At 43.1% G+C, this 16,762-nt stretch overlaps 1 protein-coding gene across 2 annotated transcripts in view; it reads right to left on the bottom strand.

Annotated features, from left to right (window-relative positions):
- Positions 1 to 12,759, bottom strand: part of LOC121577827 (growth/differentiation factor 11-like) — a 51,766-nt gene extending 39,007 nt beyond the window's left edge. For both annotated transcript variants that reach the window (XM_041891746.2, XM_045212280.1), the window contains exon 1: positions 12,027 to 12,759. In XM_041891746.2, the coding sequence (XP_041747680.2) occupies positions 12,027 to 12,441 (415 nt within the window). In that variant the 5' untranslated portion in view covers positions 12,442 to 12,759. The remainder of the gene's footprint in view (positions 1 to 12,026) is intronic.
- Positions 12,760 to 16,762: the final 4,003 nt, after the last annotated feature.

Raw genomic sequence — 16,762 nt, 5'->3', positions numbered from 1 at the left:
GCTGACAGACAGAGAGGATGGTTTGTGTATCATGCTGTCCATCAAAAGGCTATTCCTTAGTGGTAAGTTGCAACAATTTATAACAATCACCCAATGCAGACTATTCACTGGTTATAAGGGGAAAGTGCCAATAAGATAGTGTCAGAGACAAGCAAACAACTACTGTAAAATTGAACCATGGTTGTACATTCGCTGAGAATCTTTACGTTTATGATATGTCAGTTAGTAAACAATGTAGTTGTTCCTTGTTGCACTAAGATAGCAAGTTCAGTTCGTTTTTTCTGTCTCTTGAATTCCTAAAAATGTAATGATCATGGTTTGAACTTGTATTCAAACATTGGTGGTTTTGAAGTCCCCACGTGTATGTGTGTGGTTGTGTGTGTCCGTGTCCACACGTGCAGTAAAAAAGGAACAGCATGCCAATCAGGTTCAATAGATAGACTGCCAAAAAAATAGTGAAAAAAATAAAGAAAAATGGTCATCCATTATGAATGTCCAAAACGATAGTGCATAATGGCATAAACCAAGATGGGGATTGCATTTGCATATAGATCTGTATTTTCTTTTCTTAATGGGAAATGCAAATGTGCCATTTTGTGGTGAGTGTGCGTTTGGGAGCCCTGGCATTGGATAAATGTGACTCTAGGGTATCCCTGCGCACCTCGGCAAATTAATCATTGTGACACGTTCACGACCCTTCTAATAAGACAGAGGCCACAGTGCACCCCTCAACCATCCCATCCCAGCCCCCCTCCCTCTTTGTCTCGCAGCCTGTCCCAAGGGGGAGGAGAGGAGGACGGGGGGTGGGGTGGGTGGGGTGGGTGGGAGGGGTAGTGGGGGTGGGGTGTGTGGGAGGGGTAGTAGAGGTGGGGAAGGGGGGGGTGAAGTTGGACCCCTCATTCAGACCCCCTCCCCTGGGACAACGGCAGGCACAAGACTCCTATTAGGAATGAGCACAGGAGCCCCCCAGGAGCAACAAAAGACACCTCCTAATACTCCCTGTTCCAACCCAATGAGGGCACACACACACACACACACACACACACACACACAGGGGCCCCAAACAGACTCTCTCCTCAAGACTGCGATAATATAACCCTTCCACAGAAAAGAACAGAACCACAGAAATGCATGCAGAACTGCAGGAGGGAGAAAGAGAGAGAGAAAGCAGTGAGCTGAAATAAGCCGGACAGCTGGACAGCAGGAAACGAGCAGGGTTTTGTGTGTGTGTGCGCGCATGTGTGTTCTGACGGATTCTGACTGAGATGGGATATTATGATTAATTCTGCAAAGCAACTGATTCTGCAAAGAAAAATAGTTTGGGTTTTTACTGCGAAATAATTTAACAACACAATGTCCATTTATTTCAGCTATATTCTGTGTCCTGACAGAGAAGCGTGGTGTCCTGAATGACATTTTTATTCTCTCCTACATTGTACCCTGCATTATGTCCTTATGGCTTCCTCTATGGAGTTAGTAAGATTAGCTGTTGAATGTAACCTATAAACTTCTGCATGGGAGATTCTCACCTAAGTGGATCACACCAGTAGTCACACTAATTAAATTAACGCTTTTGAGCCCACAGGCAATCTGCGTCATATACAGCGTCATATTAGAATTAAAAAGTATTCTGCACCAAAATCCATAATTCATTACATTTTATTCATTTAGCAGACGCTCTTATCCAGAGTGACTTACAGGAGCAATTAGGGTTAAGTGCCTTGCTCAAGAGCTCAGACAGATTTTTCACCTAGTCGGCTCGGGGAGTTGAATCAGTAACATTTTGGTTACTGGCCCAATGCTCTTAACCGCTAGGCTACCTGCCACCCTATAGCATGAGATGATATAGCAGTTAAAGTCCCTTAGTGAGTGCATGAGGTGAGCTTAGTCAGTGTACAACACAAACAACACTGAGAGGGACTGATGACGTAGACAAAGCTTTGCTTTAGTGTGTGTCCTTTGACCCTTTAGCTCTCTCCCCATATCCCTCTCTATCACTCCCTCTCACCCTCCTGCACCCAAATGGGCTGAGGGGGCACAGAGGCCAGAGGGACCCACAAAAGGCGAGATGTTTTGATGCACTCCCTCCTTGCCCTGTCTTTGGGTGATGATGTGAGCTTGGCCTCTCTGTTTGCCTCACTGAGCTATTGAGGCCTCCCTGAAGCACACTCAAAGCCCAAAACCTCGGCCAAGGATTTTCACTGTGGACAAAGTCAGCGTGACCAGGCCTTGTCAGCCAGAGTGACGTTCCCCCCTCCTTTGAATCCCTTTTTTGTCCATACTATTCACTCGACAATGTCCATACAATGTGGGAGTATCTGTTATCCCATTCCAAATCAGTCACAGCTCTTTTTTTTTCTCCACCAGCACTGTACATTAATAGAATCAAACTTGGCTCCAGGCCTAAAGAACATTTGGATATTTGGACAATGTGCTGCTTCCATATAATGAATTCCTGAGTTGATCACAGCTCTCGGCATACTGAAATGCAGGCAGCCATAGGCGATTGATGAATAAGGTAACTCTCAGGGCCACTTATGTCTCTAATTAACATTTAATTTAGATATTCATCAGCTGTGGCGCCGGCGATCCGCTCAATGCGCACCGTCCAAACCTCTTTTAGGCACGTCGGAATCCTGGTGGGATCCGGCATTGTGTCCACGCTGCATTTCCTCTGATCAGAGACGCCTTCATTTAGGATTAATGGGCTCTTCCATAAACGTCTCCACAGCACCGCCCGACTCGCCAGTCAGTAATTTTCCCCTCAATGATCTCCATTTTATATTTTCTCCTCTCCTCCTCTCCTTTCTTCCCTTGTGTCCCTCCTCTACACAGTGCTTAATTACTGGTGGGAAGTAATTATTTCCTTTATTAGTGAGACGTAACATCTGTTTCAGGTCTTTTTAAGTGTACCTATAAAAGCCCCTCCGTGATTTTGTCCCTTAAGGATAGTACTGGGCTGCTTGTTGCTCCCTGTGGACCCCCTCCCCAACACTCCTCCATGCATCTCTCCACCACTGCATGCCCACGCACTATGGGGCACATACAGCGCAGCAAGCTGGATGCTAGCTCCCTGAATCCCCTTAACAGGCACTCAGCAGCATTCCAGCTCACTACTAGGTACACACACACACACACACACACACACGACAGGAGGAATTGATGCATTTATTGGTCCATAATTGTGACATTAATGGGGAAGCGAAAGCTACTGCGTCATAGTGAAAGGTGGAGATATGTCATGTGGGGAACCGGCTTTTTTTCACCCGATTTGTCCAACTTATCACCTCTAAAATGTAAATAAAACACTATAAAGAGTTTATATAATGTCTCATTACATACCTATTTGAAGGTTTGTGTCGATTTTGAATAGGGTTTTAGGGTGGCGCTAAATTTATGTTCACAATTAAACTGTGGATGTCACAGTTTTTGAGAGTCATGATGGCTCACAGTGATTACGTGAAAAATTAACATTTGATTGAATTAACTATTGATTAACTCATGAGTAATTAACTTTACACTCACCATTGATCATTTCTTGTTTTAAATCTGCGAGAGAAGCGCTACACCTGGTGGAAAGAGGCTGTACGGCACAGAATGACTGAATAATGCGTGCCGTACGTTACGTCGTGACATGTCACACTTTAACGTACTGCGTCAGCAGGGTCAGTTTTTTCAACTTTTCTCCAATACTTTTGGTCCATTACCATGTCAATCAACGCTGAATCGAAACTTCACACCCCGGATTTTGATGCCAACACAGTCACTACAGTCCCATTAGTTATGTATGGAACGGAGTTAGCTACCGTTAGTGGATATTGGTGTAATGTACTGTAACATGTTATCTGCTGAGGTAAGGAAGGTGTATTATAAGCGTGATTCCTGAATGTATAGTGTGTGCGTGTACGTGCGTGCATGCATGTGTGTGTGTGCGGGACCCATGTTTTAAGTTAAGTCTCCCAGAGAAAGGGTGGGGACTAGTTGGTGTGGTGGGTACATGGGAGCGTGGGAATACGGAATGAAAGGTGGAGGGAGTGAGATTCCTGAAAGTGCTGGGGAAATTTCGTATTTAGACTTTGGTCCTTTGAAATTGTATTAGCCATAAAATTGACAGCGTGTTGTGCTATTTCAACAGGCCTGACAGTTTCTAGAAATTTTCATTTCTTCTTAAACAAACCAGTAATGACCAGGCATCCCAACAAGTCATCACCAAAGTTTGTCTTTCCCTTCTGTGGTTTATCTTTCCCTTCTGTGGCTTCCTCAGTGGCTTGTCTTTCCCTTCTGTGGCTCCCTCAGTGGTTTATCTTTCCCTTCAGTGGCTCCCTCAGTAGACGGGAACATGTCTCACCATCAAACATAGCCTTCCATGGAATGGATAAAAACCTCACATACTCATCGACTTCCCGCAAACACTGGCCAGTAGGCTGAAGACAGTCCAGCTTCTGCTGGCCTGTCCTTTTAGCGCTCTCCCTCTTAATGTTTATGGTTCCTGCACCTTCAGGAAATGACCCTTTTATAGGGTCAACACTATAAAATACTTGGGGTTTTTTTGGGTGGGAGTGGTTGGTGTGTGTGTGCGCGCGCATGTGTGTGTATGGGGGTGGAGGTAATGCTGTGTAAGCTACTACCGGTTCTCCTTTGCTGCCGAAGAAAGAGACACGATGAGGTCAATTGGCTCCTCGTCCAATATATCACATAGCTGTGAACTCTGTGACCCTTTTTGTCAAAAGGGAGACTTGTTGTCCAGTGTGTGTGGGTGTGTGGCATACGTTTACCTGCATGTGCCCACACGTGTGTAGACCAGATTAACAATTGAGAAACATAAGAAAATAGGTAATGTACACTGAACAAACATTTTAATGCAACATGCAACAATTTCAAAGATTTTACTGAGTTACAGTTCATGGGTGGTCCTCTGTAGCTCAGCTTGTAGAGCACGGCGCTTGTAACGCCAAGGTAGTGGGTTCGATCCCCGGGACCACCCATACACAAAAAATTTATGCACGCATGACTGTAAGTCGCTTTGGATAAAAGCGTCTGCTAAATGGCATATTATTATTATATAAGGAAATCAGTCAATTGAAATACATTCAATAGGCCCTAATCTATGGATTTCACATGACTGGGAATACAGATATGCATCTGTTGGTCACAGATACCTTAACAAAAAGGTAGGGGCTTGGATCAGAAAACCAGTCAGTATCTGGTGTGACCGCCATTTGCCTCATGCAGCGCGACACATCTCCTTTGCATAGAGTTGATCAGCCTGCTGAATGTTGTCCCACTCCTCTTCAATGGCTGTGCAAAGTTGCTGGATATTGGCGGGAACTGGAACACGCTGTCGTACACGTCGATCCAGAGAATCACAAACATGCTCAATGGGTGACATGTCTGGTGAGTATGCAGGCCATGGAAGAACTGGGACATTTTCAGCTACCAGGAATTGTGTACAGATCCTTGTGACATGGGGCTGTGCATTATCATGCTGAAACATGAGGTGATGGCGCCGGATGAATGGCACAACAATGGGCCTCAGGAGCTCTTCATGGTATGGCTGTGCATTGAAATTGCCATCCACAAAACGCAATTGTGTTTGTTGTCCGTAGCTTATGCCTGCACATACCATAACCCCACTGCCGCAATGGGGCATGCTGTTCACAACGTTGACATCAGCAAACCGCTCGCACATACGACGCCATACACGCTGTCTGCCATCTGCCCGGTACAGTTGAAACCGGGATTCCACTGTGAAGAGCACACTTCTCCAGCGTGCCAGTGGCCATCGAAGGTGAGCATTTGCCCACTGAAGTTGGTTATGACGCCGAACTGCAGTGAGGTCAAGACCCTGGTGAGGACGTCGAGCATGCAGATGAGCTTCCCTGAGATTGTTTGACAGTTTGTGCAGACATTCTTCGGTTGTGCAAACCAACAGTTTCATCAGCTGTCGGGTGGCTGGTCTCAGATTATCCTGCAGGTGAAGAAGCCGAATGTGGAGGTCCTGGGCTGGTGTGGTTACACGTGGTCTGCGGTTGTGAGGCCGGTTGGACGTACTGCCAAATTCTTTAAGACAACATTATGGTAGAGAAATTAACATTCAATTCTCTGGCAACAGCTCTGGTGGACATTCCTGCAGTCAGCATGCCAATTACACTCTCCTTCAAAACTTGAGACATCTGTGGCATTGTGTTGTGTGACAAAACTGCACATTTTAGAGTGGCCTTTTATTGTCCACAGCATAAGGTGCAGCTGTGTAATGATCATGCTATTTAATCAGCTTCTTGATATTCCACACCTGTCAGGTGGATGGATTATCTTGGCAAAGGAGAAATGCTCACAAACAGGGATGTCAACAAATTTGTGCACAAAAACCAGAGAAATACGCTTTTTGTGGATATGGAAAATTTCTGCGATCTTTTATTTCAACTCATGAAACATGGAACCAACACTTTACATGTTGCGTTTATATTTTTGTTCACACACACACACACACACACACTCTTTCCATGACATAGACTGACCAAGTGAATCCAGGTGAAAGCTATGATCCCTTATTGATGTCACCTGTTAAATCCACTTCAGTCAGTGTAGAGGAGGAGACAGGTTAAATAAGGATTTGTAAGCCTTGAGACATGGATTGTGTACACTGAGTGTACAAAACATTAAGAACACCTTCCTAATATTGAGTTGCACCTCCTTTTGCCCTCAGAAGAGCCTCAATTCGTTGGGGCATGGACTCTACAAGGTGTCAGAAGTGTTCCACAGGGATGCTGCCCCATGTTGACTTCAATGCTTCCCACAGTTGGCTGGATGTCCTTTGGGTGGTGGACCATTCTTGATACACACAGAAAACTGTTGAGCGTGAAAAATCCAGCAGCGTTGCAGTTCTTGACACACTCAAACTGGTGCACCTGTCACCTACTACCATACACCGTTCAAAGGCACTTAAATATTTTTTCTTGCCCATTCACCCTCTGAATGGCACACATACACAATCCAAGTCTCAGTTGTCTCAAGGCTTAAAAATCCTTCTTTAACCTGTTTCCTCCCCTTCATCTACACTGATTTAAATGGATTTAACCATTTGTTATGTTTTATTTTACCTTTATTTTACCAGGTAAGTTGACTGAGAACATATTCTCATTTACAGCAACGACCTGGGGAATAGTTACAGGGGAGAGGAGGGGGGATGAATGAGCCAATTGGAAGCTAGGGATGATTAGGTGAGGGCCAGATTGGGAATTTAGCCAGGCCAGCGGGGTTAACTCTTATAATAAGTGCCAAGTGACATCAGGTGACATCAAAGCTTTCACCTGGATTCACCTGGTCAGTCTGTCATGGAAAGAGCAAGTGTTCCTAATGTTTTGTACACTCAGTGTATGTGTGCCATTCAGAGGGTGAATGAGCAAAACAAAAGATTTAAGTGCCTTTGAACGGGTTATGGTAGTAGGTGCATGGCACACCAGTTTGAGTGTGTTAAGAACTGCAACACTGCTGGGTTTTTCACGCTCAACAGTTTCCCATGTGTATCAAGAATGGTCCACCAAAAGGACATCCAGCCAATTTAACACATTGGAGTCAACATGGGCCAGCATCCCTTTGGAATGCTTTGGACATGCTGTAAAGTCCATTCCCCAGACGACTCAGTGTTTTGTACACTGTAGTGACCATGTGTATAGTGGATATTTTCGTCTCGTGTGGATGTTATCTGACTTAGTCTTGATTATGTGCCCTTTTTAAAAATCTATTCTGGATTTTACACTTTTCTACTTTCTTTCCTTTTTTTATATTGAATATTGCATTGTTGAGGAAGAGCTTGCAAGTAAGCATTTTACTGTACAGTTCATACCTGCTGTTTCCTGTACATGTCATAAATAAACTTTGATTTGATTGTTCTCGAGTCAAAGGAGAAAACCTGTTTAAATCTCAAACTGTTTGCTCTGTGGTTGTGGTTTTGAACCCTGCTTAAGACTAGAGCTAGAATCGCAACTTAACCAGATGTTGGACAGGTGTTGGACTTAAGTGTTCAAATTGCAATAAGATGGGCCAATTACTGAAACAATCCAGAGACGGGAGGATGACAAATTACCAACAAACGTTTTCCAAATGTACGCAGTTGTGTGCTGTGAGAGAGAGGGGGCATTGATGGGAGAAGGAGGTCTGGTCTCGATGCCATGGACAGGTGACAAATGAGGGCCTATTAGGGTCAAATCTTACCCAGGCAGACCATGCACCAATACACACACACACACAGCCTGTTTTTACAGGACTCAGCTCAAGTACAAAATCAAACACCTGTCTGTGTATCAAACTAACAAACATATACAAACAGTTTCAAATCCTTTGCACTGTGATTCATAATGTTGTGATACAAATGAACCACATAGGACCAATGCAGTTTCTATGTGCGCAGCTTCGCTCCACGCACATGGGTAGTGCACTGCATCGATATCCTTTTCAACACACTGTATGGGGAGGGAATGCTACAGTACGTTACTGTGCCGCACTGTGATATAAATAGCTTTTCCATGAAATTTCAGTGTAATTAGCGACCAGAAAGCATGGACCCTCTCAACCCCCACTGCGGCACCCACGTACCTTGAGCGAATACTAAGAAGCAACTCTGGCACCGGTCCAGTTCAGCATGTACTGTGTGAACCTGCATGGCCCATCAAAGGCAGTGTGCACGCCCGTGAGAGGGTGATTGGGTTCGAGGTGCGTTGGGAATAGTGTTTGAAGTCCTCCCTGGCTTTATCTGAGAGACGGAAAAGGCGCTTTTCATCATCTTGTGGGATTGCCGAGGCGCCACAGGCAAGAGAGATGCAGTCCTTCTCCTCTCAATGTGAACACCAGAGGAAAGTGATGATGGAGAGAGAGTTCAGAGGAAGAGGTAGAGAGATGAGGAATAGAGAGAGAAGAGAGGTAGAGAGAAATGAGAAAGGATAAAATGTAGAGTGGGAGGAAGAGGAGAAAACAGGAGAAAAAAAGAGAGGGAAATATGCTAATGCAGCCCCATTGCATCCTGCTAACTGCGCAGAGCAGGGTAGCACAGTATATGTTTCTTGCACCAGTGTCAGTGAGTGCACTCCCATTTATTCAAAACAAAGCAGCAGCAGCTTCCACGCCTGACATTTTAATAGAGATATCTTATGGACCTATCAATAACCACGGCCCACAACTGTCTAATAAACAAGCCATTGAGAAACAGAAACATGGGGTTTCCATCCATCCCATTCAAAGCCCATTCCCCAGCAAAACAAAAGCCTCTGCTAAACGCAAGAGTCACTCTTCGCCCAGTCCCATCATATCATATCTGTGCTGCGGATGCTCCTCTAATGGACAGGAGCAGCTGTGTTGTGTCATATAATGTCCGGCCCGAGGAAGAGTGCAGAGACAGGTTCAACACGTCCGTACACAAAAAGAGAACAACCCTGGACAGAACATACTGGAATGGAGGCACCACAGCTGTGTAACCCTCAAACACAAGATACACTGTTTGGTCATGAGAAGAGGGGGGAAAAAACATTTGCAGTTTGTCCCACTAACAACATACATGCAGAGTGATGGGGAAAACAGCTATGTTGTCAACTGGTTGAGACAGCTGGACATACTAAGCCTGGAGGAGAGCCTACATTGACCATTCTACATCACATCGTTGACCTAAAAAACCTGAGCCATGAGAATCACATAACAGTCATATATCATTATATTGATAAATGCGTCTATCCTACAACTGTATGATGCTCTGCATTCTATGTAAATGATCATGCATAGGACTTGGTGCATGTTTTCCTCCACATCTCCATTCTCTAACATAGACTATAGGCACTACTTCTTAAAAAAAACATTGCCCTTGATCATAGGAATCATTTTCCACAATGGTGAGCTGCCTGCCAGCATGCAACAGCAGTCAAGATCTCATGCCTGGCAAGAACATTGATGCATCCCTCAGAGGACCAAACCAAAGGCTTAACTTGCTTTGAGGGTTGTCAATAGCAACTGACACTGTGATATTCATTACCATGGGCCACAGTTGTTTTGGTAGCAGATATTCAAGAATAGGTCATTAGTCACAAAGTAGGCATATGTGCATAACGAGGATCATTCATGAACGATCAGCTACCATCACAAGGAGTTCTGATGAGTAAAATGGGCGATTAATTGGTGGAGGGGCCAGTCTATTAACCCTAATGGATAAGGGCGATTAAAAGTAATTTGTTGACGTTTTAACCACTGTTTATTTGAAGAACGAACAAATATACATAATTTAATGTCTCAGGCACTTATCTCTGACAATGATAGCCAACTGTAAAAATCATCTCACATGCGTTTGGCGCTCACCAAGCGGCAGTTAAACTGGTGAAGTTCATTATGCTGCGAAGAGAGAGGGCACGACGTGGGCTGTATGACAATTGACGGAGAGGTTAGTTAAGGCAACACAAACACAGGCAGCCGAATTCTGATATTTTTTTCCACTAATTGGTATTTTGACCAATCACATCAGATCTTTTTCCGAGCTGATCTGATTGGTAACAAGGCCAATTAGTAAAATACATATCAGAATTGGGATGCCTGTGTAAACGCATCCTTTGTTCCCTCTTGGGGAAAAAAACGGATTATTTGCACGGCTTTTCGTCCGCCTTGTGCGGAATACATTACGTGTGTAAATGTTGTTGAACCCCAGCAATTCGCAGCGAAAAGGTCACACACTCCCCTCGACCCCAACTGTTTCTCTGGCTTTGTGTTCTCACAGGGAAAAAACGAGCTGTGCCTATAAACCTCTTATTTAAAAGGCAAGTGCGGTCTAGGGGGATTGCTGCATGGGGGAAACAATGGCAGCTTTTTTGGACACACTTTTTCTCACTGCGATGAACAGCAGGGAATCCGATAGAGCCCTCATATAAAGGACCGATAGAGAACAGCTGCTGTGGCTCTATAATTTTAGGGAATGTTGTTAGGGTTTGTTCAGTAGGCTATAGGCCTACCTTCCTGTCCACATTGAACGTGATATTTTATACTTATTTGATAGGGCATATTATGCCTTCACTGTCCCTCTGCTATGTAAACCATATAGGCCTATTAGGATAGCCTATATTTTGGCCATACAAATGCAGGATATGTAAAATAAGGGATCATGTGCACAGGCTAGGCGCAATGCATCTGCCTACCAAATGTTACATTATCATTATAGATTTATGCACTCCAAACGGACATTGGCATAGCATTCAAAAGACTGTCATGCGGTCAATGAAAGTCAAATCACAAAACATCACTGAAATGTCAAATTAGCAGTGACCGAATTGTCAAAAAACCTAAACGACGATTTTAAAACTGTTATTTATACGAACATGATACAGAGTTACTTAAAAGTATGCCACAAGAAGTCTGGCCCTGAAATAATACGAAAAGTAAGAAAATATGCTATAATATGGGGTAGGCTATACTTCTGCGGACCATGTTCATACGCACAACGTAGGCTAAAGCCGCGCACGAGCTGTCAGTGTTGGCTGGCACTGTAGCCTATAGCACAGCTGTAGCCTAGAAGTCCATCCTCCAAAAAAAAAACTCTTCATGCACATAGGCCTAGATAGAATGAGCAAGAGAGTTGCATTCATGCATCATATGAATAATAATGGCTTGACTTACTCAAAGTGAATTACTCTGGTTATCTGTCATATAGTGACGAGGCCCTTTACTGACTTGAGTGATTTATTAAGTTCACACTTCATTCATTCGGATATTTTGACAGCCGTAACAAACAGCTGACACTGCATCATTTGTTCTATTTAAACTGTTCTGTGGGTGGACTGTCATATTTTACTTGAGTAAAAAGATGGTCATAAAATCATCAGCAGTATGTTCAGAAGTCCAAAGTGCCGATGTTGTTACCAGGATATCCTCTGTCCAAGCATGTCAATAATAATAACAATCACCACACATTTGACAGCGACTTGCTGCTCACTCCCAGTATTGGTTTACAAACTAATTAATATTTTTCAGCAGCTATGGGGCAAAGTTACATTACTCACGCTCCGAGGCCATAGTGATGACGGACTCCGTAGTGGCGTGATATTCGTCCTCCTCCATAAACTCATCCTGGGAGGACGCGTCTCCCTGGAAGTCGTGATGGTCCAGAAGCTGCTGGAGCGGGGGCGCCTTTGGGAGCAGCTGGTTTACCACCTCCCGACTAATGTTAGGAGCCTGCTTGAGCCGCAGCTTGCTCAGGATTTGAGATTTGATTGTCTCCAGCCTCATGACTTTACTTTGCTCTCTCCAAACGCATGCTGAACATTCGTGAGCGCCTGCTTCCTCATCAAGGAGCGACAGCCCGGCGTCCGTGGGCATCTCGCTCGTTGGTGGCAGAAAAAGGTTAGGTTCGTCACTCCAAGACAGTCCCAGACAAACATAAACCATCAAACACAGAAAAAAGTTATACCTCGGCATGATGATGACTGGTGAGGCTATAGAACTTTCTGCTCGCGTTATCCCTTCCTCTGAAATGTTGCTTGTCTTAACCTGTGCTTCCTTACCTTGCAAAGGTACCAATGATATGCAATTACTCAAATAGTCCCTTCTTAAAACGGTTTTATTGTAGGACAGCAGTAAATGTAGGAAGGTGCGTCCGTCCTAGTGGGTTTTCTCTGTATTTAACTTTAGCCTATCTATCGATTTTAAGCATAAGCCGTTTTCATGCTATTGTTGTTTTGGTTGCCTTATCTGATAACAATTAAGTCCATAGGTGCGAATGTTAAGATGTGTCATTGAAAAGTGTGCAAGTACGTCCTAAAAGGGCTCTTTATATATCTCTGCTCCTCCGTGTCGTAATCCATCTCCATTGGCTAAGATTGCAACAAAAGGCTTTTAGGTCTGTCACCAAGTCAAGAGAGAGGGAGCAGGAGGGAGGGAGCAAGGGAGAATGAAGAATGGACTGGAGGGTAGTTTGTCCAGTTTGCATTTTATTACTGTATTCAGACAAGGTTTCGAACCTGGAAGAGGCCATTTTAAGTCATTACATGTCATTAGTGATATGGACCTTACATTTATTTTTATGGTGTTGTTGGTAAGCAGTGAATGGACATTTCAACAACGAATTATCCTCCTTCTCTTCTCTCACTTCTAATAAGCCCCTATCTTATATTATGTGTAAAATGAGTCAAATGTATGCATAAAATTATAAATTGAACCTGGCATGCCCCCATAGAATTGTGAAACTTTCAAACTTGACTGATGAGTGACAGGTTGTCCTAAATGACATTAGCAGGGGCGGACTGGCCATCTGGCATTTCGGGCAATTGCCAGATGGGTCGGTCCATTTTTAACCCAGTGGGCCTGTCTAACTAGGGTATTTTGCACAAAATTATCATTATCTGGCAAAAAAAAATGGGGTCCTCAAGAAAAAAAATGGGCCGGTGTATGGGCCTCGAGGGGGAAAAAAATGGGACAGTGTGGGGGCCTCAAGGGAATAAATGTGCTGGTGTGTTAGAAATGCCAGGGCTATTTCTGGTCCCAGTCCGCCCCTGGGCATTGGGGTAGCATTTTTGGAATTAAGAAGTATTCATTTGACAATAGTGACACTCATTTTGTGTTAGAATCCCTCAATACTTTTAACGCAATGATTTTCACATCCAGATGTACAAATGCAGCGCAACAACAAAAACATGCAAGGTAATGCATAACTTCTAATCTAGACTGTCAAACATGTAGGCCCTGATGATAAAACAGTGAGATATTCCAACAAAAGAAAACAATGGAGCAAATACATTCCATTACATTTTCTATTGCACCTAAAAAAACTTGATTTAAATGTATCTATATATCTGTAGTGCTCACAGAATTACATAACATGAGGGCAGCATAACTTTTTCTAAACATTTTGAAGCTTTAAATAATCTGTTAACAAAGTATTCTATTACATTAAGGGAGTAATATGCCCGTAGTTCTTTTTTTATTGAGATAACTGGAAATATCTGTGGTTTTAACAAAATGAGCAAGTAATGCTAGATCACTAATTGCCTGACCATCACTGACTTTTGATGTAGCCTAAAAATAATGATTTGCTGTCAACCCTTACCATCTTTGTCCAATAAGACAATCTATGATTATTTCAACCATTATGTGCATGGTCAGTGCATTAGGAACAACTGTTAGATTTCAATACAGTAGCTCAATTTGAGTGACAAATGCCTGTTGTTAATGTTTTGTCTTTCTAAACAATATTCCAAAACTAGCAATGATGCAATCAACCAATACATGAACTACATCAATCAATAAGTCAACCAACCAATCAATCTATATACTTTATGCATCATTCTTTTTAAATGAATCACTTTTATTATTTCTAAAGTCCTCATTTTCTCAATAAACATTAAAGTTATATTGTTACTCATCCTGGAATACACAATTGATTATTATCACCTTAGTGAGGCCTCTACGTGAAGCCACACAATTGAACATTTACAGTAGGCTAACTACAATTCACTTATAAATTAAGTTCATTACCTCTGCCTGCCATAAAGAACTCACAGCTATTACATGCTAAATATTCTGAATCAATGTAATGACTCTTAATTAAGTTTGTGATTATCTCTGGCTAATTCTTAATGGTAAGGATTGCACCACTTATGGTAATGCCTTGTTCATCAGTTGAGTAGTCTACCATGTAGTGTAGTGCAGAACTAGCTTACTACTGTCACCTACTGGTTGAATATACAGTTGCAGTTGAAGGTTCAATTGAACAAGGTAGATTCAGAAGTTAGTAAGATTCCATATGCAAACTTATCCTTGGTAGAGCATATTCACCATAAGTCTTCTGTAGAATTTTGGATTTCTGACACTTTAAAGAATTCTACACAAGAGGTAACTACTTGGTATGTAATGGTGCCTAGTGACGCTTGTTTTAATTAATCCTAAATTAACCAACAAGTAATTGATAGGTTAATACTGTCATTTTACCATGTACATTCTTATTAAATACATGGCCATTTCTATATCATGACAAAGTGCTATCCAATTATTTTCCTCAAAACGGTCTCTGGTAATGTCCAAATGTATTTATTGGTTTTCATGTGAAAGTAGTAAAGGAGTCTGTGAGCCACTGTATGTCAGACTTCCACAAAAATTGGCACAGGTGAACTACACTGAGTGTACAAAAGATAAAGAACACCTGCTCTTTCCATGACATAGACTGACCAGGTGAATCCAGGTGAAAGCTATGATCCCTTATTGACACAAACCAGTGCGCCTGGCACCTACTACCATACCCCATTCAAAGGCACTTAAGTATTTTGCCTTGCCCATTCACACTCTGAATGGCACACATTCTCAATCCATGTCTCAACTGTCTCGAGGCTTGAATCCACTTCAATCAGTGTAGATGAAAGGGAGGAGACAGGTTAAATAAGTATTTTTAAGTCTCGAGACAATTGAGACATGGATTGTGTATGTGCGCCATTGTGAGGGTGAATGGACAAGACAAAATATTTAAGTGCCTTTGAATGGGGTATGATAGTAGGTGCCAGGCGCACTGGTTTGTGTCAACTGCAATGCTGCTGGGTTTTTCACACTCAACAGTTTCCCGTGTGGGAAAAAGTAGTGCACTACATAGGGAATAGGGTGCCCTTTGGGACGCAGACCAGCTGTTTCCCCTTGATTGCTGCATTGGTGGCAACGATGGGATAATAACTGTGGTCTCTCTAGCCTGTGTTGGAAGTGTGCCCATATTCTAATTGGGTTTGCTGCTTCTTGAGAGAGGGCATTAGTGCAACCTCCTTGAATGTGAGCATATGAGCTCATAGTACCTGTACTGACCTTAAGAGGTATGGACACTGGAACCACAGTGTCGATAAGCTCTGCTTTGGCTGTTCCAAGGGGAAATAGTGCAACCTCATTAGTACTATGTACTCATAGTGTTATGATACTATGACCTCAAGAGGTATGGACCTTAACAGCTTTACAGGTCCGCTCTCCGTGGAACCACAGTTGGCCTAAGCCTAGCCCTTGATCATGACTCTCAGTTCCATTACATTACACATAAGAGTCATTGCATGAAGGTGTCTTCTGTAGGGGGTAGTTTTGTTAAGAAATGCAAAGCTCGGTCTGAACATTAACGCACATCGCTTGCGGTACGGTTTTGGAAGCGTAAGGTCCTTATCTTTCATATCGGCAATAAATATTTGTTTTACAACAAAAGGTTAATTTGATACACACCTTTATAGGGTTAGGGTTCCCACACTGCCATATTTCCATGTTACAGCGCTTGTTTACAGAAAATAGACAGAAGACGGAGTGGACTACCTGGGCTAATAGCTATCTGCGTCTCCGAACACCTGTGTGTAAATGGAAGACAGATGCCACAAACTGAAAAATACTGTCAGCTGCAACTGTGTTAAAACAGTGTACAGTAAGTGTGACTGCTATGGAGAATCGATTCCAGTGGTGACCCGTCATTCAGGGCAGGTGGGGCCCCATTCAGGGCAGGTGGAGCCCCACCCTTCTAGCAAAAATAATAACAATAATTAAAAAATATTATATATTTTTTTTGGGGGGGATGCCTGTTTTGCATATCAGTTTGCAAACAATGTAAAAAAAATAATTGAGTGAATAAGCTGCATACAAACTTGGTCTCTTTTTTGCTTTCTTGAATAAGGCAGCTCCAAAATGCAGGTGTTTCAGCCTAGCTCAATGCTTTCTGTGGTGGTGGGGCAGCCAGCGGAAGATACGGAGCGTAGGGGTTGGTAATGTTCACTAGTTGCGCTGTGATTGGCTG

Source organism: Coregonus clupeaformis, unplaced genomic scaffold (assembly GCF_020615455.1).
Source record: "Coregonus clupeaformis isolate EN_2021a unplaced genomic scaffold, ASM2061545v1 scaf0005, whole genome shotgun sequence".
Lineage (NCBI taxonomy): Eukaryota > Metazoa > Chordata > Actinopteri > Salmoniformes > Salmonidae > Coregonus > Coregonus clupeaformis.
The sequence above is the reverse complement of the archived record's forward strand: the minus strand, read 5'-3'. Positions and strand labels throughout refer to the sequence as shown.